Source organism: Salvia splendens, chromosome 17 (assembly GCF_004379255.2).
Source record: "Salvia splendens isolate huo1 chromosome 17, SspV2, whole genome shotgun sequence".
NCBI classification, from domain to species: Eukaryota; Viridiplantae; Streptophyta; class Magnoliopsida; order Lamiales; family Lamiaceae; genus Salvia; species Salvia splendens.
In genome coordinates, this window is record NC_056048.1 from 2,836,723 (window position 1) to 2,863,984 (window position 27,262).

Genomic DNA, 27,262 nt, shown 5'->3' on the forward strand with positions numbered 1-27,262 from the left:
ATGACTATTATTTAATTGTAGTTAGCAATTAAGTATTAAGTTATCAGTATAACACTCCTAAAAATCCTATAGCTTTTAAAATTAAATATAAAATTTCATAATATTTTGTTTTTTTATACTCATCACATCATACTTAAAATTAAAATAAATATGATAAAAGGAAGATGATGTGGTAATATTATTTGATTTATATTAAAATATTAGTATTATTTATTATTTGATTTTGTAAAATTTATTTTTAATTTTGATTTATGGAATAATTGTCAAAATTTTAAAAACTATATATTTCAATTTTAAAAGTTGTGATTTTGATCAGAAATCAACAAAAATTTTAATTTAGAAGAGCCATCCCTATTTATTTATCGATATTTAAATTTTTTACTTAAATTAAACAAAAAAGAAGAAAAGAAATGCTTGTCCCTCACTTGCTCAGTCGCTCAACCTCTCTATAGTCTCGCTCAGCTGCACCCGCGCCGCCCGTCATCCCGTTCGTCTTCCACATCGCCGCCTCCCCCTTCCTCAGTCCTGACGCCCCATCTCCACTATTACGCCCCTTTCCAAATATCCCGTCGACAGGTGAGCTTTCTATTTTCAGAGCTCTATTGCTTTTTAAACAATCGTTCTTGTTTTTCTGTTGAAATTGAAATTGGATAAATAATGCAAATATTGATTCATGGGTTGGTACCTGATTCTGCTTATTGTAAAAGTGGTATTTTTTTATAATTAATTTTACTTTCAGCACATATATTTCCTTGAATTCTTGGTTGATTTGTAGTTGTTCCTCAACCAAATTATAGGAGAAATTAATATCTTACACATATGTTTTGCGTGATTGTTAGTCGAATTTAGTAACTTTTGTAGTGTTGATCACTAGAAGCTAGAATTAAATTTAGGGAAAGCAGAGTGTTTCTGCTATTTTTATTTAAAGAAGTAGTAGTATTATTTTTTTTAAATATTAAGCTTGTTTTGTTCTGTCATATTGGTCACAATTCAATCCAATTTCGATACAGCGAAGAATGCACTCGTGAATCGTGATTTACGCTTTGGAACTATAGTTCATTAGATTTGGTATTTTGGTTCATTTAGCGAATATGGTGAAGAATGCACTTGTGAATCGTGATTTATGCCTTCGAACAATGGTTCATTAGATTTGGTATTTTGGTTCATTTAGCGAATATGGTGAAGAATGCACTTGTGAATCGTGATTTATGCTTTCGAACAATGGTTCATTAGATTTGGTATTTTGGTTCATTTAGCGAATATGGTGAAGAATGCACTTTTGAATTGTGATTTATGCTTTCGAACTATGGTTCGTTAGATTTGGAATTTTGGTTCATTTAGCTACTCACGGATGAGCTAATCAGATTGATTGTCTATTTATTATTTTGTTCGTAATTTGTATTGCTGCTATACAGTTGGCTCTGTTTGATACGAGGCATAACCAAAGTCCCTCTACTCATTTGATTGAGTTTAGACTCGAATGCTTGTGGTTCGCAAAATCCCTGCCCTCATCACTGGCACGTCTACGAGCACATTGTCTTTTATCCGGACCCTGACTGCTGGAGCCAGTTTATTTTGTAACAATGATGGTGGTGGAAGTATTAGAGGCTTACCCAACGATGACTACTTTGCTACGATTCACCACATATCCAACATTGTGCGACGTGATATATACATGGAGCGCACCCTCAACAAGATGCGTATATCAAAGATTGTAAACTCAGAGTTAGTTTACCGTGTCTTCCGTAGCTGCTGCAACTGTGGGATAGAATCTTTTCGCTTCTTCAATTGGGCAAGGACACACCACCCAAATTATGAGCCTACCACCGTTGAGTTTGAAGAGCTCCTCAAAATCTTAGCTCGAAACCGCAATTGGGAGACCATGTGGAAGGTAGCAGGAACTATGAAAGCACAGAACTTTGCTATATCTCCATCGGTTGTCTCTTTCATTATCGAACAATATGGCAAACATGGCCTCATAGATCAAGCCGTCGGCCTTTTTAACGGCCTCAAAAACTTTAATTGTCCGCAGACGACTGAAGTATACAATTCCTTGCTTTTTGCTCTATGTGAGGTTAAGAACTTCCAAGGGGCATATGCTTTGATAAGGAGAATGGTTCGGAAAGGGACCGTTCCTGATAAGCGAACCTATTCGGTTCTTGTTAACGCGTGGTGCTTGGCAGGGAAGATGAGAGAGGCTCAGGAATTCTTGAAGGAGATGAGTAAAAAGGGGTTCAATCCTCCTGTCCGCGGCCGAGATTTGCTGGTAGATGGACTACTAAACTCAGGGTATCTCGAATCAGCTTTAGGGCTGGTTCGGAAAATGACCAAGGAAGGCTTCGTGCCAGATGTAGGCACGTTCAATTCGTTGGCAGAAGCTCTATGCAATTCTGGCCGAATCGACTTCTGCATCGATCTTTTTCATGATGTTTGTGGATTGGGATTTTGTCCTGACACGAGCACGTACAAGATTATGATAACTATGACGTCGAAAGTTGGGAAAGTTGACGAGGCTTTTGCACTACTTCATCGGTCCATTGAGAATGGTCACCGTCCGTTTCCCAGCTTGTATGCTCCAATCTTGAAAGCTCTTTGCCGGAATGGACAGTTTGACGACGCATTCAGTTTTTTCTCTGATATGAAGGTGAAAGGCCATCCTCCAAACCGTCCCGTGTATACTATGCTGATAAAAATGTGCGGACGTGCTGGTAGATTCGTCGAGGCTGCCAATTATTTGGTGGAGATGACTGAGTTAGATCTGTTACCTATGCCACAGAGCTTTGATATGGTTTCTGATGGCTTAAAGAATTGTGGCAAACACGATTTGGCCAAACGAATTGAACAGCTAGAGATATCTGCCCGTGGCCTCTGATTCATCGACTTCTAACGCCAACTTCTTCTTGCTCTTTCTGGATTTAGGTAACAGCTTATCTTCCTTGAAGATTGAATCAATTTGGGAAAAGAAGATTGGTTATTTGCTTTTGCAGGTCATCCAAAGAAGCCAAGAATCGCAGTTTGGGCCCGACACCATGTGAGCTGCGGTTAGCACAAGGGTGTTGCTTAGATCACAAATCTTGATGTTCAACGACTTTATTCTTCCCAACTAATTGTGTGTGATATCAGAGAGTTGACGGCCGAGATTCGTTGTCTGCCACAAGCTGCAATGGACCATGCTTATCACCATCCAGTCCACACTTTTGAGCTAGCAGAGACCCCTCCTTCACTCCCCCTTTTTTTGCCTTTAGCCTTTGCGTAGAACTTGCAACTCAAGATGTCTAGAAATAAACGTCTGACAAAATACAAGTGACAGCTTTAATGTGGTTTGTCTGATCAGATCTTCTACATGAGAATGATGTGGAATTTTAGATGATGATTATGCAGTATGTTGGTTTATTTATTTTAGGGCAAATTGCCAATAAAATTGTGAGTTTTGGTTTAATTTTAGTTGCAACTTTATAAATGGCCGATTATATCATAATTTTGACATTTTTCTTAACTGTTTCTTGCATGCCACGTGAATTTATTAAGGTGGTGTGTACATATGTAAAATTTTAAATTGTGACCGACTATGTGTATTGAACGACAGTGTTTAAATGACTAAAGGTTAGGTCCACATATTATCTTTCATTTGTCATGTCATACACTGGATTATGGGACAATTGAAGGAAAAAACGTCTAAGTTATGATAGTAATCAACTGAGTATTTTTTAGAGTTGGGAGATTGAGCAGAACTTGACCATGTTTATTGGTTTTTCTGGTAATTTGCCCTTAAATGCGAATACACTGGATTTGGCAAGCAAGTGAAAAAGAATGGAAATGACGAAATTAATTAATAAATAAATGAGAATCAAGATTTGTGATTAAACATACCTATGTTGCTTTACTGGTATTGATTTCATGTGACAAAATAAAAGTTGGATTAGAGTTATTCTGAGATCTTCTCAACTGTAAACCGTCGCCTCACACTGCATTCATTGTATTCATGGTTTAATAAGGTCAAAAAAAGTTAAATGCCATCACCATATTATGATCAACAACCATAGCGATATTTTCCATTATAGTTAATTAATTTTTCAGTGGATTAATCTCGTATTTCACTGTACTCAATTTCCCCAATTTTCCACACACGTATTCTGCATGGGATTTACAACCGAAACTGTACATACATCTGAATTTACAACAAATATATGTATATGCTGCATATATATATATATATATATAAATGATCACAACATCCATCATTTCCCTCTCGCAAAAAATCATGAATTCTCTCTTCATATTCTTCACCGCTCTCTACACTCTCACACTACTCTACTTCCCCTCTCTCTTCTCCCGCTTCCTTCTCTCTCCCGTCGCACTCTCCACTTTAGCTCTGTTGCTCTATCTCCTCCGCCTCGGCGCCGCGCAGAGATCTGCTATTAATCGAATCGAATCCGATCTCGTCGAATCAGATTCCACGCAACCATTACCGCCGCATATTGAAGAATTCCGCGAGGTCGAATTCGACGAATTAGGGGAATTACAATGCCGGAGCTACGGATCCGATTTGGAGCAGGATCCGCGCCAATTGTACGTGGAGTGGGACGTCCGAGCTCCGCTGGAGGTTATACACGAGGAATACGAAGGAGAGGACGCCGCCGATGATAAATCGGATGAGAAGCGGGAGGCGGAGATGAATTCCATCCGGCGGTACGCGTCGCTGTCGCTGATTTACCCGGAGTCCGACAGCGACGACGAATCGTCGTCGGAGGGTGAGTCGCCGGAGAGCGCGTGGTTCCGGTGGGAGGTGGAGGAGGAGGATAGGGAGGGGTTGATTGAGATCGCGTTGGATGAGAAGAGAAGCTGCTGCGAGGTGGAGGAGGATAATTTGATCGAGATCGATTTGTCGCCGGAAAGATGACGTGGATTTCGGAGGGATTGATTAATCGATAAGTTTTGGTAAATTGTGATTACTTAATTAATTGAAAGGAGAGACGTGTCTGGGGTTTTGGGTTTTAGAATGTTGAGGTTTTTTACCGCTGTATTACACAAGGATTAAAGCGTGGTTAATCGCTAAACCCAGAGATTACTAATGAAGCTGTAATTACCGGTGTGCCCTCGCAGCCCCAACTGTTCATATGTTTCCTCTTGATCATAATTTTGCATTTTTTTCCATCATTAAACAGTAGTTCTTTTTTTGGTGTTTATTAGTAGTAGTATAGGAAAATGTATACACAAGAGAAACATACAACAAATTAAATAAATAATACTCCATCCTTCGTTTCCATTACTTATTATTAGTTCACTCTAGTTTCAGAATTTAAAAGGAAGTGGTAAGAAAAGCATAAGTGGAATGGAAATTTTATTTATATATAGTACTACTACTTCAGTTTAGTTTTATAATGGTAAAACGTGAATGAAATGAGTTAGAGTGAAATATGAGATCCATTACCAATAATAATAAAAAGTAAATATGATAAGTATTAACATAATCACAGAAAAGAAAACTTGGGATTAGTAGTAGTAGAATATGAGACTCAACCCCTAATCATATTTTGGATATAATTGAATCCTTTATTTTAAAAGCTGGAAACTTCTGTAGGCCACAATCCTAAAATTGCATCCATTTTACTGGAAAATGAGAGGAAAAATCTTTTTGGGTAGACACTTTTTCTCTTTTTTTATTTCTTTCTTTCTTTGCAGTTTGAGGCATCACTATTGTGGGTTTAGATTGAGGAGTAAAAGGTGCTTTTCCCATAGATTAGGTGAGGAGCACTTGAGCATGTGGGAAGAAACGTGGTTTGCACTTTGCAGTGCATGAATTTCTTGACCGAAAATGATATGACTAAGAAATGCTACACAATCCATTATGACTATTGCATATTTCTTCACCATTCCTTTCTATAATTAGTCTTCTTTACCTTTCTGCAACCGCCATGCCTTTTGCTACATCTTTGACAGCTTTTTGTTAATCATTACATATCCAATATGTATGGTATGCAATCACATATCTAGGAAAAGAATATATAAGATCGGGTATAGTGAAGAACGTCGTCGCAGGCATCGAAAGGTAGATGTCTTGCGGCAGCTGTCGTTGACATTAGACAACGCACAAAAACCAAAAGTGAACCTCAATCCTAAAGGGTGAGGCAAAGTTGCTTCACCATGTACGGGATGGGATTAGTATCAACTCGAAATTCAATTTTATGGAGTTTACGAACCTTCATGGGCTAGCAGTAGGATCAGTTGACCTCGACTGCACCTGGATCAACCATTAATTGTGTGATTAATGTAACGTAGGTGACAATCTCTTGAGTCCGTTATCATCCAAGTTCAATCTTTTGGTAGGTATTTTAAGCATATTCTAGACAAATCTTCATAATATGGCAATAAATTCTTGTAAAGTCATCAAATTCAATAAAATATATTGCAATTTAGCGCATTTTGCATGAACGAGAATACAAATTACACAATAGATATTGAATAATTGATCATATATAGTGAATTGATTAATATCTCTATTTATGGGAACCGATCTTGATTAGTACTCCCTCCGTCCCACAAAAGATGCCACACTTGTGGGATGACATGAGATTTTAGGAGGTTTTGTTTTGTGTGTTAAAGAGAGAGAAAATATCATTTTTATATAAATGTGAGAGTGAATTTTTTCCAAAAATGGAAATGGGACATCTTTTATGGAATAAACTAAAAAGGAAAGTGTGACATCTATTATGAGACGGGGGAAGTATATAATAAATTCTTCAACATTACATTTGACTTAATAATCCACAATCTGTTAAATATGACACTAATCCCTAATTCTAATACATGAAACTATCACAGATGATTTTTTTAAAATTTTATTTACTATTCAAATTTTGAACGGTGTAGAATAAATCAAAATTTAACCATATTTCTTTTCAAAATAGTGCTGGTTCCAATGAATGAACAAATAAAAATAGATCCAATGAATTATCTTCCCCATATTGGAGTGGGTAGAATTTTATAAGAAAATGGCCCAATTCTGATGTTGGGCCGCAAGAAAAAGCCCATCAACAGATTTTACGATTGCCCTTATGCGCCTCTTCAAGCCTTCAACGAATCCACGGTTCATCGTTCCAGCTCAAGGATCACTCAACTAGCTCGCTCTTAATGTACAACCGATTTCCTTGTTTCTATGCTCAATTTCTGAGCATCAATTGACTTTATTGGTCGGTTTGTAGTCTCAGGCGATCCAGGTCTGGAAATGCAGAAAATGGCGATTTTCCAGAGGCTTTCCGGAACTTTCCGCGAGAGTTCTGCGTTTGCTAAAGCAACGAACGTTTTCACCATCGGGTATGGATGCCTCTGTCTTTTTCGTAGCTATGATATGAATTCTTCTACTGCTTCGCGATTTTTTTCTTCTATTTTGTGGTCCTGTTTGATCAGGAAATGTAGTTGGAATCTGAAAGTTTTGTTTTCGTTATAACCTTATTTGGTATTTTGTATGTTTGACACTTGATTAGTGAAATTTTCCTTCGATTTGAGTTAGATATTCGGGAAGTAATTGTGATCATATGGAATTGATACATAATCGGAGAAGAGGATGTTCACTTGTTAGCTGTGAAATTTGAATGAACAATTGGCTTTGAAATAGAATCGCGCCAGACTCAATCCTGTTAATCAAGACGGATTTTCTATTGCTCTCATTAAATTAGTCTGTGAATTTCGAACAATGCTGATGGCCGATGCCCTCTGATCTAAAGGAACGGTACAAGATGAGGGGTAAAATGAATCTTTAGGGCTTAGATTTGAAATATGTGTGAAATGCATATAAACAAACAATTTATTCTGCAATTATATATAGATTGTTGTTCAAGTATAGAGACGAAATGAATTGGTCCTTTGTTTGATAGTTTTACGAGTTCTACATTGTTCTGGTGCTTCTTTCTGATTATATATTAGTATGATTCTTCATGTGTTTCAAGCTCATCCTTGATACTAAAACGTACTAGTACTAAAACATACCTGTACCAACTGCAGTGGTGGTCAGGCTAAGTCAGGTAATGGAATGAATATTTTCAATGCAACTGCAGCCTATGGAAAGAATAAGATGAAGGTAATAACTAACTGGCTGCCCTCAACTAATTTCTTCAAGAATCTGAAATCTTCTCATGTGATGTTCAGGTGATGTCACCATGTAACTATTTGCCATTCAATCAAATACGATGTGGAACTGTGGAACCACACAGCACCTTTGAGACAGTCCACAACATCGTCAGAAATGTAAGTATTGTGACACAGCAGTTTAAGTTCTACTGCTTGTTTTAATACTACTGAAAGTCCATTCTGTCGTGTTATATTCAATTATCAATATGACATGCGTGTTACTCTTCATTTTATTCAAGAAACTGAACATATTATCAGAATCTGTAATGGCCTAATTTTCTACCTTTAGCTAATTACAATACTGGCTGTTCTCCAACCTGTCTTTGTACTATGTGCAACTCATATGCAGAATATACCTGCACAACCTTAATGAATCCATTGTTTGATGGAATAGCTCTGTTATCTTGATCATTTTTGTGGTTTCCCTTTCTAGGAGAAAAACATATTCATTACACGATGCCAGAGTGTTAAATTTATTTAGCAATAAAACATTTGTTAATAGTCCAATTCCAATATGACCAACAATTAAGTCAAGAAAGAGGGTATTTGTAGAGACCAGGACTACCTTTTGATTTTGTTTAATGCTGTGTATGGCCTTGCAGGTAGCAACACAGCAAGGTCCTCCATGCTTCAGAGGTGAAGGACGTCGTTACTTCCATAGTTTCAGGTATAAGTCGAACTTGGTTTGTTCATGTTCTTCTGCATTTCTTCTGACTTTGTCCCCAGTACCCTCCCTGTAATATTAGCTAAACTAGACAGAATTGAAATGTAGTAAAATAGTCAAATCATTAATAAACTTATAAAGATTTAATTTGATATTCTTTGGTGCGGAAGGTGTGTCATTGTCTGATAGTTCTTGGGCCTTATCATCGGGCTACAGGATAGATCGTTATGCTTATTTTCTAACATTATGATGTTGCTAAAGGTATAATCATTCTGGACTATTAACTCCTTTGCGAGCAGAGCAGACAGCCGATCACCAGCTTCCAGGATCTGCGGCAAGGTGAGCTCTCGCTTTACTTGATTATATGGAATAAGTCTTCATTATACAAATGCAAATGCAGTGAAACATTGCCCTCTCAATATACAGGAGATTCTACCGCCGTGGTGAAAAGCCACCCAGTAGGACCCCGGACAGGAACCAAAATATACGTGATCACAGACGTAGACTGCTTGCTGCTAAATACGAATTGAGGCGAAACCTTTACAAGGCCCTCTGCCGTGATCCCGACCTCCCTAATGCTATGAGGGTGAAGCACCGTTGTAAGTTGTCGAAGCTGCCAAGAAATAGTTCCTTTACACGCGTGACAAACCGATGCATCTTCTCCGGCCGCTCCCGTGCCGTGTATAAGAAGTTCAGAATTTCTCGTATCGTTTTCCGAACGCTGGCGAATCAAGGACAATTGATGGGCATAAAGAAGGCATCGTGGTAGGACACAAGCAGTAGCGGTATGCTTTTGGATCGAAATAACAATGTAATGCGTCAATCTTAGATAGGATGAATCGAAGTGATGATTGTTTATTTCGTCTGCATTTTATCTGGATTAACATCAAAGGTAAGCCATGGTGCTTCATCATTTCTTCAAGAGGCAAAAAAATTGCATGACGTCGAATATTGCCTGTTTGTGACATTGTATTTAGCCTACAGCTGTTTTGAATTGATAAAACAATGAGCTGTTTAGATTGTTTCGTAACTTTGATTTTTTTTGGGCTACTCCTGTACCGTTCGTTGTTCGATTGTTCCTCCTCCTCGTCTTCCTCTTCTCGTCGCGCCCTATATTCGGGTCGGGTAGAGAATCCATGGGCCGTTGGCTCTGTCCAAATTTGGGTCTGATGATGGGCCGATTAAATATTCGGAGTGGGAGGCCCGCAATGGAAATGGGCCAGGAGTGCCACGTGGCAAGCCCCCACAGGTTTAAGAAAGTGAAAAGGAAAAAAAAGGAAAAAAAAGGATATGGAGAAAAAGAATTGGATAAGGATGGATTGGAGACAGAAAAATGGATGATTGCTGGTAACATGGGCTCCTTCTCAAGGGGAGACCACATTTTAGGTTGTCATTTCTGATGGAAATCACCACTTTTTCCACATCCAAATCCAAATTCAATTTTTTTTTAAATTTATATACATACAAGACAGAAAGAGAATTGGAAGAGGAAGGGGAAAGGGGGGCCATTTAATATGGTGGTGGTGATGTCTATTCATTTCTGAATTCTTGGCCTTGCACAGCATTATCTCCTCCATCTTTATCTAACTTTCCCAACTCTAACACTCCCAATCATTTCTTCCACATAAAATCACCAAAACTATTAGGCATTTAATGGTTCTTAGCCTTCCCATAAAAAACAAGAGCTGGATTAAGACCTAACAACTAATTTTGAAAATGAGCTCTATTGTTCCTAATTCCACTAGTTTTTGAAGAAATCAGGAAAGGTGCTTTGCTAGTGACTTTCCAAACTATTAAAAGTGTGTCAACTTTTTTATACTTCATTTGATTATTAGTATATTTCTTTTCAAATTGCAATTTTTTTTTACAAAACTTCGGCCAAATAAAAATAAAGATTAGCAAGTCTTTATGTATAATTATGCGCCATAATTATAAAGCGAGAACTAAAAGCATATCAGGACAGTATGAAATAATAATAACTATAAAGCAATTAAAACATCTTGCAAAAATTCCTGCAGTTTGGCAACTGCAAATTTTTTTTTTATCAGCTCTGCAATATTTTTTGAATAAGCTTTTTTGAATATTTAGGTAGTGCACCATAATATTTAATTAGGATCCACTAATCATATTTTTGAACGTGAGTGAGATAAATCCTGCAAACCGGTTTCCTTGGACAGTTGGACTTGTTTTCCATGATGGGCATCCAATCATTGCTTTCAAATAAATAACATTAATTTCTAGCTCCTACATAATATTCTTGCATAAGTTATTCATAAGTAAAATTTCGAAAATATTTATATTGACCTTCTGATTTAGCATACCATTTCGAGACATAAATATATTGTTTTAAGTAAACGTAAGATGTGTGTACATCTTCTCATCGGGTTCCTATTGAGATATGATTCACATAATTAAAGACACTTGTCATTCGTTGATTATTAACTGCATTTTAAGATGTCCATATCAAAATATGACTTTCATATTAAGTTTTGAATTAGTGGTTACTATCGAAGAGAGTTGTGAGGTCATATGTTAAAAGGAGAGACTCATAAGATCACAATGGCAGATGAAACTTTTGCACATTTTTCTTTAATTCATGACATGATCTATATATCTTGACTGGATTAGGACCGATGAAAAAACAAAAGAATTATTTGGTCAATAAATTTATTGAAACAAAGAAAATGAAAGAAAGATGAAATATAATGATTCAACTAAGTCCTTCCAAACACTTTCTTAAATAGGAATTTTGTGTAAATACCACAAGAAAAAGAAATTTGGATATCGATTTCTCAAACAAATAAAAATGAAATGAAAGATGAAACATATGTTATAGTATTACAATTAAGTCCCTTTATAGAGTTTTTTTAAAGAGAAACCTAGTACAAATACCATGAAATAAAATTTGATCTCGATGTTCCATTTATTTCATCTATGTAACTTTTATTATCACAAATATATACTGTAACTTTTATTATTACCAGAAAACAAAAGTATTATTACAGTCCTATGTGTAACTGTGGTGTGAATAGTGTGTTTCAACTTTACCAAAACAACCAACCACAGTAACAATGAGGGCTCTCTCTCTAATTTTTTAATCGTTTTTAATTAGTAAAATCATTATCTTATTTTCGTTGGTCAGAATTCTCACTGGCCACCACTATGACACCCACCATAATTTTTCATTCAAATTATGCTGGGTGGCTTTAATTCAGATTCATGTTGCCAAATAATTGCTCCTAATTATTATTAATAAAAACGGTATCTCCTTTCGAAATCTTATTAAAATGGTCTACTGTTATTCCTAAGAATGGACAAATAAAAATAAAAGGGCTAATCGTCTCAAAATTAATAAATTTTGACTGATCCCATAACTTTAAATCATAGCAAAAAACTTTAAAAAAAAATCATAAAGTTTGAATTTATTCACCATCACTCCATGACAATAAAATAGGTCACATATATATAACATATTATTGATGTTTTTTTAAAAAATCACGTCATTTTCTTTGCGAGTAAACGACTCTTTTACCCAACTGATGACGATGTACACATATGATATCTCAATTGTCATATCAAATAATTTCACAATGAGATAGTAAATGCAAATAAATTCAAACGGAATGATTTTTAAGACCAAAATCACAAGAGAAGCCAATATTCAACCAAAATTCATGTTTTTTTTGTCTAAAATTTTCCCACAATAAAAAGTCTTTATCCTAAACAAAATCCCATCTTTTTTTCAATTTTCAAAGGGTTTGAAGTCCAGTCAAACGGTCAAACGGAGAAGAAAAGGCTGTGACCGCGAAAAAGTGTAACTTTGGGTGCTAAACACGAATAAATAAAGTTTAGTTAGCTTAATGCAAATACTTGAACATTTGTAAGCCGTCAAAAAAATAAAAGCCGTTAATCGTTGCCGTTTAAGGAAAAATTAAGGCCGCGTTTAAGGAAAAAATAAAAGTCGTTAATCGTTGCCGTTTAAAAGCTTAAAAAAAGAAAAACAAAACCGCTAATCAACCAAAACATGCCCCGCTGGCCAACCGGCGCAGGACACGTGTCAGCACGAGAGCGGTCGTGCACCCCTCATTCTCTGTCGACTTTACCTAATAATTTCAAGCTTTACGTACATACATACACACATATTATTCGTATTGTTTCGTTATAAATATGAAAAATAATTTCTCTTTTATGCCCTTTTGTGGTGTCGTAGCTAGTAACAGTAATTACTTCATCCGTCCCAATATATTAGACTCATTTCTTTCGTCACAAGAATTTAGGAGGTGTTATTTAGTGGTGTAAGAGCACCCGTAACGGTGAGCACTCACCATCCGTCCGTCCTTGCCGCCGGCAAGGACACGCCTATCCGCCGCTGCACTCTTGCCGCTGGCACGGACGTGCTCTTAGCATAGAGCACGTCCGTGCCAGCGAGCAGGGCGACGTGACGCGTTTCTATTGGTCGTTGACATTTTCTTTTTTTTTTTAAATCGTATATAATACCAAAAATTAAAAAAAAATCGAATTCCCAAAAATATAGCCGTTTTATTACCATTTTTTTTGAAATTTTTAAAAAAATTTAATCTCAAAATCATCTATAAATACACACATTCATCATCCATTTGAACGAAATTCGGCCAGTTATGAATTTAATTATGTAATTTTTATTTTTTAGGGGTTTAATTGTGTAATTTTTAATTTTTATGATTTTAATTATGTAATTTTTAATTTTTATGATTTTAATTATGTAAATTTTTTTTTATAATTTGTAATATTATTCCGGGTATTTTTAATGCATTTTACTTTTGCGGAAATGTTTTTATTTAAATTGAATAATAGAATGGTGGGACCCTTGTGCAAGGATGTGAGTGTTGTGCTCTTGCCTAAGAGCAGACAGAAAAAGTGGGGCCGGGCCCACAACCGTGCTCGTTGGCAACAGCACGGTTGTGGATGCTCTAGGTGGAGTTGATAATAAAGTAGTTTTCTACCATAAATAGAAATGACTCAAGTATGTTGGGACACTCCAAAGTGGTATACGAGTCTAATATCTTGGGACGGAGGGAGTATTTGTTTGTTAATTATTAATTTTATTTTATGTAATAAAATAATATGCAAGTGGGTTATCTGAGCTTTTCTTTGGCTTTTGGGTTCATCCAAGCATTCAATCACAGAGAGGTAAATCTCTACAGTTCTTTCTCCAGCTTTTCTATTTTTAGCTCATTCACTTCATTGTCTGATCCAATCACTGTTGCACACATGTTGATGTTGCTATTTTGGATTCTGTTTGTGTTTTTTTAATTATCTGGGAAAAAAGCCTCTGGATCTAGAGATTCTGTTGGATTTTGCTTCACGGATCTCTGTGGTCTGTTGTGGGAATTGGGTAGTGGTTGTTTGTAAAGGGGAATGTTGTGATTGATTTCACATTTTTGTTACTATTTTCTCTTTGTTTTTGTTTGAACTCTTTGGTGGAGTAGTTTTGGATTTTTCTATGAAAAGGGTGTTGGGGAATACAGTTGAGAGGTACAATTGAAGCAACAAGTTTGAATTTTTTGATGAGTAATTACTTCTTGATCTCAATTCAAGCTTTGATTTTTAATCTGGTATGTTGAACTGCTTTTAGTGGTTTCATTTAACAGTACTTTATATTCCTGTCCTTTCTTTTTGGGTTGGAAAGAAAAAAGAAAGAAGTTTTCTTTTTCAAGATTTCCTACTATTATGAGTTTTATCATAAATTCTTGGATTAGCGGCTCACCCATATGAATCTCCCAATCTTTGTTTATAATTCAAGATTGTTTACAGTTAGAAACACATATTAATGTAATGGTTGCTGATTTCTCTCTCTGTGTGTGTGTCTCCTTGTTTAAGATGTGCAGCTTAGGCGGGGTGTGAGATCTTGCTAAGGCCTGATTGGATCCGTCCTCCAAAAGTGAAATGGATCCAGAACCGAAGAAAGGGGATGATTCGCCTTCGAACTCTTGCAACTCTCATGGACCACTCCACCCTCAATCACCATTCCCGGATGAAGTGTTGGAGAAAGTCCTGTCGTTCGTAGATTCGCATAAAGACAGGAGCTCAATCTCGCTTGTGCGCAAAGATTGGTATAACGCTGAGAGATGGACAAGATCAAAGCTTTTTATTGGAAACTGCTATGCAGTGTCACCAGAAATAGTGGCTAGAAGGTTTCGAAGAATTAAGAGTGTTACACTTAAAGGGAAGCCAAGATTTTCGGATTTTAATTTGGTGCCACTGGATTGGGGTGCTAATGTGTACCCATGGTTGGTTATGTTTGCCAAAGTTTACCCTTTCTTGGAGGAGCTGAGGCTTAAGAGGATGACCATCACCGATGAGGGCCTGGAGCTCTTGGCGAAGTCATTCCCTCGCTTCAAGGCCTTATCTTTGTCAAGTTGTGATGGATTCACTGAAAATGGGCTCAAAGCAATTGCCAGTCATTGCAGGTGCTTACTTCCTTTATATTTTATAAAGTTAGTTCATTTGTGGCTTCTATTACCAAAACTAGATCGTATAATCTGTTTAGTTTCAAAGATGAGTTGCTTTTATTGAAGAAAAATAAACTATGATTTGCTTGTGTTTGTAGCATCCTATTTATTTGCATTACTAATTTAAATTAAATAACGTTTGTTCCATCTAGATGAATAGTCTTACTAATTGCACTTGGATTTTGTTGTGTTTTTAGCATCCTATTTAATTGCATTTCTAATTTAAATTAAATAACATATGTGGCTTCTTGATTAGGAATGAAGAAAATGGCTTACTGTCTGACGAATAAGAATAAGAATAGATTGAGAATATTTTTGTAAATGGAAGCCAATAAGAAGGCACTGAAAAAGGATATACTTGACTATGTTGCAAGCATGAGGTTGGTATACATAGATTGTTGTTGTAGACATTTTTCTGAGTTCGAATTACTAAAAAGAAGATATTCATATTAGTAGTTAAAAAAGATATGACTGTTGAACAGAAGACCCAATTCATGCTATATGACTCAAAAGAGAAACAACCCATATCTAAGTTTGTAAGTTACTTTCCAAAGCGTGGCTTCTTGCAATGTATGTCGCCCCACTTGGGAACTGGAGGCTGTAGATGATTTCATCTACAGCTTGATTTTATATGATGTATAAATGTGAAGCAGTCCTTGTGAACATTTATGAAGGCTATAATATAATTTGAACATCTGTTTCCAGGAACTTGACTGAGATCAACATACAGGACAGTATAACAGAGGATGTCGGTGGAGGTTGGTTGAGTTGCTTCCCAGAAAACTTTTCTTCGCTGGAAATACTTAACTTTTCTATTCTTAATGGTGATGTAAACTTTAATGACCTGGAGAGACTTGTTAGCCGATGCAAACTATTGAGAGTTCTGAAGGTCAACGAGAGCATTACCTTGGATGAATTGCAACGGCTGCTTGTGCACGGCCCTAGACTAACAGAGCTTGGCACTGGCTCCTTCCCGCAAGAACTCACACCTCGCCAATATGAAGACATTGAAACTGCGTTTTGTAATTGTAGAAATCTCCAGGTTCTTTCGTGTTTGTGGGAAGCAACTTCTGTATATCTCCCTCTTCTTTATGGAGCTTGTGCCAGCCTGACTTTCTTGAACTTGAGTGTTGCGCCCCTCCAAAGTGGTGAATTTGCAAAGTTTCTTGCTCACTGCCCCAATTTACGATGCCTTTGGGTAAGACTTTGTTTTTACTACTTTACGAAGATTCATTATGGAGAACTTTATCATAAAATCAACTAAACACACACTGCTTGTTGTTGGCATTCTCATTCTTTCTGTAAAACGTGTTTTCGTATGAATCGACATACATTATTGCAGTTCCTTCCATCTTCCAAATAGTATTGTTTAAATTTAATGACTAATCTCTTCAACTATAGTTATATGTGACTGATGTCTCTTCGCTTGTAGGTCATTGATACAGTCGAAGACAAGGGGCTTGAGGCTGTTGGTTTGAGCTGTCCCTTACTTGAGGAGCTACGGGTCTACCCTGCTGATCCAGATGACCGGGATCATCGTGATGGGGTGACAGAATTGGGTTTCTTGGCAGTGTCTCGTGGATGCCCCAAACTCCACTATGTTCTCTACTTCTGTAGGAGAATGACTAATGCTGCTGTTGTGACCATAGTGCAGAACTGCCCCAATTTCACCCACTTCCGTCTATGCATTATGACCCCGCGCCAACCAGACTATCTCACAAATGAACCCATGGATGAGGCCTTTGGCGCTGTTGTCAAAACCTGCACGAAAATCAAGAGGCTTTCAGTTTCAGGCCTTCTAACTGACCAGACATTTGAGTACATTGGCCAGTACGCGAAAGATCTTGAGACACTGTCGGTGGCCTTTGCTGGAAGCAGTGATTGGGGAATGCAGTGTATCATGGAAGGCTGTCCTAAGCTGAGGAAGCTCGAGATCAGAGATTGCCCCTTTGGAGACGCTGCCCTGCTGTCTGGACGAGAGAAGTATGAGAGGATACGATCGTTGTGGATGTCTGCGTGCCGTGTGACAATGAAAGGCTGCAAACTGCTCGCGAGGGAGTCTCCAAGGCTCAACGTTGAGGTGATAAGAGAGGAAGGAGGCAACGAAGATCAAGCCCTCAAAGTCTACCTCTATCGCTCTGTAGCAGGGCCAAGGAAGGATGCCCCGCCATTCGTTCTCACACTTTGAAAGTCGAAGGAAAAAACCATTCTTGGTCAGTCTTTGTTCTCTCCCTTTGCTAAAGAAGTTTCTAGATCCTTCTTCAATAACTCACTGTCATGCTTGCAGAGCAACATTTCTCTATATGATTCGGGCCGAAAAGTCATGGAAAATAAGAGAGAGGAGGCAAGTTGTGAAGCTTCCATGGACATGAGGCCTCCAGTTATGAATTTGTAGGGTGGCATTTTCTTTTACCAATTCTTGAAAGAATAGTAGAAAATCAGATGCAAGAGAAGATCTCTGCCCCCTTAGTTGATTTTTTCCTATGTTTCTTGTTGTATTGTCAATGGCTTGAGGCTGTTAGAATCGAACGATTAACGATGATGAGGTGGCGCTGCGTGTTTGTGGCTGAGTCTCGGCTCTGTCTGAAAGATGATCATATCAGAAAGGTGGAGCAGATTGGAAGTTGAATGTAGTTTATTTATGGTGTTAGTTTTGTAACATCATTTTGTGTAAGTGCATACTAATCTGGGATTAAGGACGGATAATGAGATACATTTGTTTTAGGTAACTCTTACTATTATGTTTACTTTTTATGAGGAATGCCAGTTTCAGACCTTTTTATTTTCATGTGAATTAGTAAATATGTTATGTATTTAAGAAGAGGGAGAAAAGGAAGTTTGGAAGGGACCTCAACTTTTAGGGAGTGGCTATATTATTAGGCCAATAAATAGGGTGGTCCTCATTTTAGGTTAAACTTGTTTTGTACTCAAAAGGGGTTCAATTATTATAGACAAATCTTAATTAGAATAATTAGAACTTTTTTCCTTTTTTGTACCTAACATGGGACAGCCATCAAATAAGGGACATTGTATGTGTACTTCATTCCATCAAACCCAACTTGTGGTGAATTGTGGTGAAGCAAACCATATCCCACGTTGGAGAATGGACAAAGTTGCAAGCATATAAATGGGCTACCCCAACTCCATTATTATGAGGCTTTTTGGGGAGTACCTCAAGAGCAAAACCGTGAGGGCTTTGCCCAAAGCGGACAATATCATACTAATGTGGAGTTCGGGTGTGCACCACCGGGGACCCAACACAACTCTTACTTAATTCAAGAACTATTGTCATCTTTATTGAACATATTTGAATATGATATGCTTGGTTTTGGAAATGCGGTTGTGAGAGGCTGCATGTTCCTATGAACTTGAATCGTTTTTAAAAGGATATTCAAGAATAAAAGGACACTATAATTGAACCTAAATTATTGCATACAAGAATGAAAACACTACATTTATAGTATGGATGAAAATTTGGTACTATAACATTAGTGTTATCATTGAAAGATTCAATGATTAAAAATAGTGACTTTGGCAAAAGAATTGGTCATGATCAACGAAGATGTTTTGGAAGCCAACAAAGATATTTGGGCCCAATGGGCCTTGAGTGATAAAATAAAATAATTATAAACGCCGTCTGTGGGAATCGAACCCACGACCACATGGTTAAAAGCCATGCGCTCTACCAGCTGAGCTAAGACGGCTACATTTATTTCTTCACTTTAATCTTTGTTTAGACTTGTGTTACATCGACCGACTCTCAGATTTATCCCTCCCTTAATTGAGATACTCCTCAACCCTAGGTGCAAGCTTCCCCCAAATTCACAAATTCGAATCGCTGATCTTCCAAAGAAGTTGAATATTTTCTCGATTAATCGGAGATGCTGAGAGTAGCAGGGAGGAGGCTGTCTTCTCTCTCATGGCTGTCTGCTCAGCCTTCGTCCGCCGCGCTCGCCTCCAGGAATTCCTTCCCGCTCTCTGATTCATCCTCCAATGACCACACCGCTTCCGTTTCTTCACCCGCCGATTGCATCAACTCATTTCCCAGTCTTATCCGAGGTTCGGGAATTTCTTAATTTAGAATTGCTTTGCACTTTATAAATATTTAATTTTTCGCCCCCTTTTAAGCTTTTCGTCCTTTTTAGAGATCATTGTTGGCAATATTAGATAATTGGGAGTTCTGGATTAATAGGATTCTGAAACGGCCCTGTTATGATACCTTTTTTTTAGTTGTATTATTGATTGAACTGCTCCATATGTTTGATCTGTTTCAAGACATTCAATTTTAGATTGGGACTGCGTCTACTTATCTGGGATTCTCTATTTGTTGAAGTATATTAGTTCCGACTTCATATTTCGCTTGAGACACGTTATGTTGAATGTGCCGTCCTTTAAATTACTGCGGTTCATTTTAGTTGGAATGATCAATCTTTTTAGGGTCTTTGTGCCACTAATGAGTGTTGGAATTAGCCAACTTTTCATGAAATTTCCTTTCAAAGAAATGTGATTCTAAGCCATTCCAAAGCGAAATGTATAATATAGTAGCTGTATGTCAAGCATGAGTTGCATACTTGCATGCATGGAGAATATACTTATGTAGTTAATTTGACTTACGAAGGCTCATATTTGTGTGAGGATTGTATCATAACAACTTGGATGTAGTTTTGTGGCTTTTACTTCCTTGGTGTATGGTATTAAGTTTTTTTGAACCCTTTCCGTTGGGATTCTGAAGATTGATATATGCAATCAGCTGTCATGTGGTCTTAGTTTAGGAGTACTTATTGGGTCTTTTTCCTGTTGTCCTTCCCTTTACTGGCCTGGATAGAGGGTTTCAGTATGACTTAACCTCCACTGAAGATAGTAATGTATAGGTTATTTCTTTAGCACTAAGAAACTCCACAACGACTTAACTCTCAGGTTTCTATTGAATGTAACTTTGTAAATTTTTCATTATTATTCTGTTGGGACATTCTGTACACAGATGTCACTTTTGAACATTAATCAACATGCATTTTACTGAACTGAAAATTTGCTATGTCCTTGGGCTTATCATATATTCTGATTTAACTTGAGAGAAGCTTAGCTCTTCATTCACTTCATTATTTTCACTTCTACAAATTTGTCTATTAGCCATTTCTTTGTCTTTATGTTATTTGCATATCTCCTGTTTTGATTAGATATTGAATATCCCAGTTTACTTTATTTTCAAGTAACTCTTAGTCCATGGGTAGCTTAGTTTTATGGAGTGCAAAAATGCACTAGCTGCACTGTCTTGTCAATATGACTCTGTTTTGGTTCTGTTGGCTGGTTAAATGCACATGTAGCTGGTCTCCTTCTCTCATCGTTGTGTGTTGAGAGTTGTTTACCCATGGTTTCTTAACTTTCTTTTAGCAAGTCGGCAAGTCCTCTTAAATTGATTTTGGTCTGCTACATATGCTAGCAATATATCAACTTTTTGGTAAACTTTTGCAGGCTTTTCTTCTAATGCCATTGCTCCAGGACAGGATATTGGTTTGATGTCTGAACTGCCTACAGTGGCAGCTATTAAAAACCCTAGCTCAAAGATTGTCTATGATGAGCACAACCATGAGAGATACCCACCAGGTGATCCTAGCAAGCGTGCGTTTGCCTATTTTGTTCTTACTGGAGGGAGGTTCGTGTATGCATCACTGGCCCGTCTCCTGGTACTCAAATTTGTTCTGAGCATGTCTGCCAGTAAAGATGTCCTTGCTCTTGCTTCTCTGGAAGTTGATCTGTCTAGCATTGAACCCGGGACAACTGTTACTGTGAAGTGGAGAGGAAAGCCAGTTTTCATAAGGCGCCGTACTGAAGATGATATCAATTTGGCCAACAGTGTTGACCTCGCCTCCCTTCGTGATCCACAGGAGGATGCTGTTAGGGTTAAGAATCCTGAATGGCTTATTGTTATTGGGGTGTGCACCCATCTGGGTTGCATTCCTTTGCCAAATGCTGGTGACTATGGAGGTTGGTTCTGCCCGTGTCATGGCTCTCATTATGACATATCTGGTAGGATCCGTAAAGGACCTGCACCTTACAACCTAGAGGTTCCCACATATTCCTTCCTGGAGGAGAACAAGTTGATGATCGGATGAGAAGTAACTTTGTTCTTTTTTTCATTTCCTGCACCAAGAGCCAGAACCCGGAAGATATTAATATCTTTTTATGCTCGTTTGTAAGTTGTAATTTCGTCTTTAAGGCTGCCCAGTCATGCTTCATTTGACTTGGAACAGGGGCTCATGTTTTTTAAATAATGCTGGCAACTGTCTCTTTCTTCTACCTGTAAACAGTTGGTTTCTGATATTATGATCTTAAGAAACTCTTTGTCGATTCTTGATGATTTTTTGCAGTAAAATTTTCCTCAACATGAGAAATTGTGTATGAAAGGGCAGCTGTAGAATATGGGAGGCAATGTGTGGTGATTGATACTATAAAATTACAACCATTGTAACAAAGGAATAAATCTTAAAATGAACAGTCTCTCTAATCGATCCGTATCAGCAATCTTGAATGGGTACCAACTTCAGAGGCCCTCCAACACAATTGGGAAGCTGGCTCTCATCGATATCTTCAAGTAGGGTAGCTCGTAGTTTTTCGTCCTCAACGAAAACAATCTGGAAAAAAGTACCGAGTAAGTTAATCTATCTTTGGAAGTGGTATGTAAGTGGTGTTTGCAAATGCAAACAAACCTTTTTCTTTGTGTTCTTGTCAATAAAAGGGTAAACCATCTTCCAAGCAGTCATAAATATGTAGGGCACATTGATGATCAACAACTTGCCCAGCCTCTCTGGGTAGCAATCCTGTCACAAATTCGAGCTCGCAAAGATCGTAGGCATTCATTTTTAACTTGCATATGGTGAAAAGAGGGGGAATTCATACTTGCAGAATAGATAAAGCAGCAAGATAGCCCCTTATGTCACTGTTAACATAACCCCATCCTTGTAGATCAGCAATGGAAGTGAACTTCTCATGTCCACTTGGCATTCTGATATAACAGAATGTAACAGAATTACATGAATATAGAAGTACTATTTTTGGAAATAACCATGAACATATAAAACCAGCAAGATTACCTGGCACAAATTTTCTCAAGAGTGTAAATAACAAATCCTGCCAGAAATAAGGAAACAAACAAGGGTTATATCAAGACTTGGTTCTTCTTATACAGAACATGACACAAGGTAATCTAAAAGTATATATACATAAAAGCATATTAATCCACCAAAATCCAAAACCGAGTTTACTGTCTCCAAAATTTGCTCGTTAAACATTATTCTCGATGGTAGGATCGTACATCAGCTTCAAACTAGCAGCCATTGTCGTCCCACATCCTCTCTCGAGCCTCTCCCATCCTTGGAGTTGGAGGCCGTTTCATTGTTTTTACACGGTAAGTGCCTCTCTCCATAAGGAAGGACAGAGTTGAGGGAACAAAGTGCCTCACAAACAGTACCTTTGCAAAATTTTAAATCTCCACAAAAAATTGAAGGGACTTTTATTGAAAAGCCTCCAGCTCCAAAGATGGGAGAGCCGGAGAGTTGATGTGGAACGACAATGGCTACTCGTTTGAAGCTAATGTACGACCCTACATTCGAGAAGTACGTTTTACAAGTAAAAGTATCACAAACACAATTGCTATGCAACATAGTAGTAAAAAGGTAAGAAAGCTACATTCAACTAAGACAATTGCTTACGCTTAAACTCTTCCACAGTAGTGGAGGCAGGCTTATGCCGAGCAGCGAAAACAACTACAATCGACCGTCCAGCGTTATCATATCCTTGCATAAACAGCTTATTCTGAGCCAAATCGTTAGGAATTTCCGATGGAGATATAAATCCATTTGGAATAGCTTCCCTCCTCCATTTCAAATACTTGAGAAACATAGCCGACGCCTTATCAACATCCAGATCACGAGCTCGAAGAAATCTACGGATCATCAAGTCATCCACATCCTTCAAAGCCCCCAAACACACAACCTCAGCTAAAGTTAATTGAGAGATTCCAAATCACAAATTACACTACTCAAATCAACTCATTTTTTCCTTCAAAACTAATTGAACAATGAGAATGAATAGGAGAAGTGACCTTAGCAGAGGGATCTTGTTTGAGGACAAGAGCTTTCATGGCTTGAATTCGATTCCGCTCCATTTCTTCTCTGTTCTCAGAGATGAGCTCACCGTCTTTCGCATCTTCCGACGAGACGGTGAGAGACTGAAACTTCTGCCGGAGATAGGAAGTCATCTTCCCCTCTTCTCTCAGTAATCAAGAGAGAGAAGATGGAGGCGAAGATATAAATAGAAACTCCACGATCTGCATACAATAAAGAGTTGTTGGGATGAATAAACGTGCAATAAATAGGGAAAAAGGTGGTAGTTGATAGAGGTTGTACAGTTGGATCGACGTCCTGTTTCAATTCTCTGGTATTTTCTGGAATTTTAATTTATTTTGCATTATTCTCTTCTCTGTTCGAAGAAAAGCGATATGAAACTGATGCTTTTGAAATGTAGTAATAGGCAATAAAGACAGTGACCGGTATTTAACAGATACCCATAGCTAACGACTTTTATGATCTGGAAGGATAGGCAAATGATTTTTGTGGTAATAAATAAATGTAGCCCAATGATAATTAAAATACAATTGTTTTTGTACATGTATTGTTGTTGTTATATATCCTACAGTTTGCTGAAATTCCATACTTCTTGGAGGTAGTCATACACACGAGTCTTATTTTTTCGACATGAGTTTTTAAGAAATACGAGGAAAAAAAAGTTAATGGAATCTGAATTTTATCTTTATATATTAGTTTTATAATGATACATGAGTGAAATAAGTTAATATTGTACAACCTTCTTATCTTTTTTATTAAAAATGGCATTATGCCAGGTGCCAGGATTGCATTTATCTTACTTTCTGCTGTAAAGTTTCTCTGAACTTGAGAATAGTGTATGAGAGGGCAGCAGTAATTGATGTAGAATCACAAGCATCGTAACAAAGGATTACATGTGTAATGAGCAGGCTCTCTACTTGATCTGTATCAGCACTCTTGAATGGGTACCAATTTCAGTGGCCCTCCGACACACTCAGGAAGCTGGTTGTCATCGATATCTTCAAGTAGGGTAGCTCGAAGTTTGTTGTCCTCCGCGAAAACAATCTGAAAAAAAAGATGCTGTAAGTTAATGTGTCTTTGGAAGTGAAACGCAAGTAGAATTTGCAACGAGACCTTTTTCTTCGTGTTTTTGTCAATAAATGGGTAAACCATCTTCCAAACAGCCACAAATATGTAGGGTGCATTGATGATCAACAGCTTGCCCTCAGGGTAGCAATCCTGTCACAAATTCAAGCTCATGAAGAGCATATGCATTCAATCTCTACTACCATATGCTGGCATCACTGCTATTTTTTAACATAAAAACAAGATATGCATTGAGGGATGGAGAGTCATACTTGCAGAATAGATAATGCAGCAAGATATCCCCTTATGTCACTGTTAACATAACCCCATCCTTGTACATCAGCAATGGAAGTGAACTTCTCGTGTCCGCTAGGCATTCTGAAATAATGGAACCAAACATGAATATACTCTTTTAGGATATAGGACGAGGCCAGAGACATCGGTTGTTCTTAAGACGAACTAGATTACCTGGCACAAATTTTCTCAAGACCGTAAATATTAAATCCTGCCAGAAATAAGGAAACAATGGTTAACGCGAGACTGTGTTCTCATGATGAACATGACACATAAGGCAATCCAGGAAGTACATATGCATATAGAAAAATGATCCACCAAAATCCAATATTGAGGTGGAAGGACTGATCCAACTTTATAGTTTCCAAATTATTTTTAAAGCATCATTTTCGCTGGTAGGATCGTACATCAACTTCAAACCAGAAGTAGGAGTTGAAGGCATTTTGATAAAGACCATTTCATGATTTTTACACAGCCATTCTCCATGTGGAAAGACAGTGTAATAGGAACAAAGTCCCTCATAAATAGTTGATCATTACGCTATAGTAAGAGACCATTTTAGTAAAAAGGAAGAAAACTATATTCAGAAAGCCAACTAAGAGAAGTATTTCCTATTACTGGTGTGATTGCTTACGCTTAAACTCTTCCACAGTAGTGGAAGCAGGCTTATGCCTGGCAGGAAAAATGACGACAATCGGGCGTCCAGCCCTATCATATCCTTGCATAAACAACTTATTCTGAGCCAGATCATTTGAAATTTCCGATGGCGATATGAAACCATTTGGAATAGCTTCTCTCCTCCATTTCAAATACTTGAGAAACATAGCTGATGCCTTGTCAACATCTAGATCACGAGCTCGAAGAAATCTACGGATCATCAAGTCATCCACATCCTTCAAAACCCCCAAATACATAATCCCAACTAGAGTTATTTTTGGACATTAGAATCGAAGGTAAACCACATAAGACGAGCAGGGATAGGGTACTTGATCTCATGAACTCTACTTCAATTGAAATTTTAACCATCACCATGGCTAATCAGAGCTCAAATTCAGCAAAAAAGGTTGGGATACACACACATTCAACTCAATGAACCTGGATTCTATATAAGTCACCATTTACCTTACATACTTCCATTTTAAGGAGCTCTCAACGTAAAACTTACAAGTCTAAACTAGCCAAGTATGAGGCACTAATGCACTTAAAAAGGCTTCATAAATCTAACTTATTGCTGCATTGGACCTTTGTTGCACTAATCTACAGCTCTTGAAGTTCATCGAGGCAAAGCGAGTTCTGATCTTCATTGATTGCAATCAAATCCTTACATTTACTGATCACTTTGAGTCTTTTAACATCCAATTACTAAACAGAGACAATGATGTTTATTTCACTGGTTTACCAGATTATAAGATTCAAATACCCAAATAAACTCATTTGTTTCATCAAATTATCACAGTTCATGAACCCTAACATTCAAAATTAATTTGATTACCACAAAACAGATCAAATGAGAATAAATAGGAGAAATAGTGATTGAATTGACCTTAGCGGATGGATCTTGTTTGAGGATGAGAGCTTTCATAGTTTGAATTCGAGTCCGCTCCATTTCTTCTCTATTCTCGGAGGTGAGCTCACCGTCTTTTGCATCTTCCGACCTCGACGAGACTGTGAGAGACTGAAACTTCTGCCGAAGATGCGAAGTCATCTCCTCGTTTTCTCTCACTACAAGCAATGAACAGAGAGAAGATGCCGTAGTTGATACAATTGGATCGCCCTCCATTTTCAATCCTCTCATTGTCTTCTCCAAACTCCATCTTTCAATTCTGATTGTGAATACTGTTATTGACAGTTAGAAGAATATGTACCCTGTATTTTAAATTTTCGTTATTTCGCAATTTTTTACTCTATTATACGATCTGAAAAGATTATTAAATGATTTTTGTGGCTATAATTAATTAGATACTGTTATTTTTATACATGTATTTTTATTATTTCAATTCCACGTACTCGTATGCAGGGTGAATCCATATACTACTCCCTCCTCCATCCAAAATAAATAAATAGTCATAAATGACATGAATTTTAATGAGAAATAACTAAATAAAAGAGAAAAGTGTGAGAGAGAAGAGAGAAAGTAAGAAAGATAATGAGAAGAAGTGGATAAAATAAGAGTCAAAGTTTCCATTTTTAAATGAGACTATTTTTTAATGAAAATTTTAAAATAGTAAAATGAGACTATTTTTTTTGAACGGAGAGAATATTTTTTTGGGTTTGGCGCCAATAATTTAAAAATAATACTAGTGGTAGTAATAGTAGTATATAATAATATAATCGGCCCAACTAAATATGAATATTAACTCATATTTTTGGCCCCACGAAACGAGCTATAAATGTGGGCCGTCCACTGTTAATATTAAGATTATTAGTCATAATTCATATTTTACTCACTATAGTCCATAGGTCACATGACTCACAATTAATAATAAAATAGAAGAGTA

At 37.3% G+C, this 27,262-nt stretch overlaps 7 protein-coding genes and 1 non-coding gene across 12 annotated transcripts; 5 read left to right on the forward strand and 3 right to left on the reverse strand.

Annotated features, from left to right (window-relative positions):
• Positions 1-410: 410 nt before the first annotated feature.
• LOC121773312 (pentatricopeptide repeat-containing protein At5g18390, mitochondrial-like) lies at positions 411-3,439 on the forward strand. Of its 2 annotated transcripts, XM_042170143.1 has the most exons (3): positions 411-576; positions 1,416-2,919; positions 2,988-3,439. In XM_042170143.1, the coding sequence occupies exon 2, from the start codon at positions 1,481-1,483 to the stop codon at positions 2,870-2,872; it is 1,392 nt and encodes a 463-aa protein (XP_042026077.1). In that variant the 5' UTR covers positions 411-576; positions 1,416-1,480; the 3' UTR covers positions 2,873-2,919; positions 2,988-3,439. The 2 variants fall into 2 exon arrangements, with proteins under 2 accessions (XP_042026077.1, XP_042026076.1); XM_042170142.1 differs by having other exon boundaries at positions 1,416-3,439.
• An 822-nt stretch (positions 3,440-4,261) lies between these two features.
• LOC121775441 lies at positions 4,262-4,900 on the forward strand. The gene has a single exon (XM_042172522.1). It carries the CDS (start codon positions 4,262-4,264, stop codon positions 4,898-4,900), a length of 639 nt encoding a protein of 212 aa, XP_042028456.1.
• Positions 4,901-7,063: 2,163 nt separating this feature from the next.
• Positions 7,064-9,821, forward strand: LOC121773372. Of its 2 annotated transcripts, XM_042170218.1 has the most exons (7): positions 7,064-7,133; positions 7,203-7,314; positions 8,002-8,077; positions 8,146-8,244; positions 8,730-8,794; positions 9,053-9,130; positions 9,218-9,821. In XM_042170218.1, exons 2-7 carry the CDS (start codon positions 7,226-7,228, stop codon positions 9,558-9,560), a joined length of 750 nt encoding a protein of 249 aa, XP_042026152.1. In that variant the 5' UTR covers positions 7,064-7,133; positions 7,203-7,225; the 3' UTR covers positions 9,561-9,821. The 2 variants fall into 2 exon arrangements, with proteins under 2 accessions (XP_042026152.1, XP_042026151.1); XM_042170217.1 differs by having other exon boundaries at positions 7,102-7,314.
• Positions 9,822-13,875: 4,054 nt separating this feature from the next.
• Positions 13,876-18,011, forward strand: LOC121774962 (protein TRANSPORT INHIBITOR RESPONSE 1-like). 3 transcript variants are annotated; one of them, XM_042171885.1, is made up of 5 exons: positions 13,876-13,960; positions 14,651-15,240; positions 15,988-16,480; positions 16,715-17,495; positions 17,570-18,011. In XM_042171885.1, the coding sequence occupies exons 2-4, from the start codon at positions 14,717-14,719 to the stop codon at positions 17,468-17,470; spliced, it is 1,773 nt and encodes a 590-aa protein (XP_042027819.1). In that variant the 5' UTR covers positions 13,876-13,960; positions 14,651-14,716; the 3' UTR covers positions 17,471-17,495; positions 17,570-18,011. The 3 variants fall into 3 exon arrangements, with proteins under 3 accessions (XP_042027819.1, XP_042027820.1, XP_042027818.1); XM_042171886.1 differs by having other exon boundaries at positions 13,926-13,960; positions 14,659-15,240; XM_042171884.1 differs by lacking the exon at positions 13,876-13,960 and adding an exon at positions 13,973-14,385.
• Positions 18,012-18,913: 902 nt separating this feature from the next.
• Positions 18,914-18,986, reverse strand: TRNAK-UUU. Its single transcript has one exon. It is a non-coding gene; the product is annotated as a tRNA-Lys (tRNA).
• Positions 18,987-19,017: 31 nt separating this feature from the next.
• Positions 19,018-21,637, forward strand: LOC121774918 (cytochrome b-c1 complex subunit Rieske-4, mitochondrial-like). Its single transcript, XM_042171823.1, has 2 exons — positions 19,018-19,341; positions 20,755-21,637. Exons 1-2 carry the CDS (start codon positions 19,164-19,166, stop codon positions 21,393-21,395), a joined length of 819 nt encoding a protein of 272 aa, XP_042027757.1. The 5' UTR covers positions 19,018-19,163; the 3' UTR covers positions 21,396-21,637.
• Positions 21,638-21,702: 65 nt separating this feature from the next.
• LOC121774919 (phosphatidylinositol transfer protein 3-like) lies at positions 21,703-23,789 on the reverse strand. Its single transcript, XM_042171824.1, has 7 exons — positions 23,688-23,789; positions 23,384-23,608; positions 22,992-23,250; positions 22,374-22,410; positions 22,180-22,285; positions 21,990-22,100; positions 21,703-21,914 (listed from the first exon to the last, which is right to left on the reverse strand). Exons 2-7 carry the CDS (start codon positions 23,537-23,539, stop codon positions 21,798-21,800), a joined length of 786 nt encoding a protein of 261 aa, XP_042027758.1. The 5' UTR covers positions 23,540-23,608; positions 23,688-23,789; the 3' UTR covers positions 21,703-21,797.
• Positions 23,790-24,067: 278 nt separating this feature from the next.
• On the reverse strand, positions 24,068-26,557 carry LOC121774916 (phosphatidylinositol transfer protein 3-like). The gene is made up of 6 exons (XM_042171822.1): positions 26,308-26,557; positions 25,399-25,657; positions 24,939-24,975; positions 24,743-24,848; positions 24,519-24,623; positions 24,068-24,449 (listed from the first exon to the last, which is right to left on the reverse strand). The coding sequence occupies exons 1-6, from the start codon at positions 26,542-26,544 to the stop codon at positions 24,333-24,335; spliced, it is 861 nt and encodes a 286-aa protein (XP_042027756.1). The 5' UTR covers positions 26,545-26,557; the 3' UTR covers positions 24,068-24,332.
• Between the last annotated feature and the right edge of the window lie 705 nt (positions 26,558-27,262).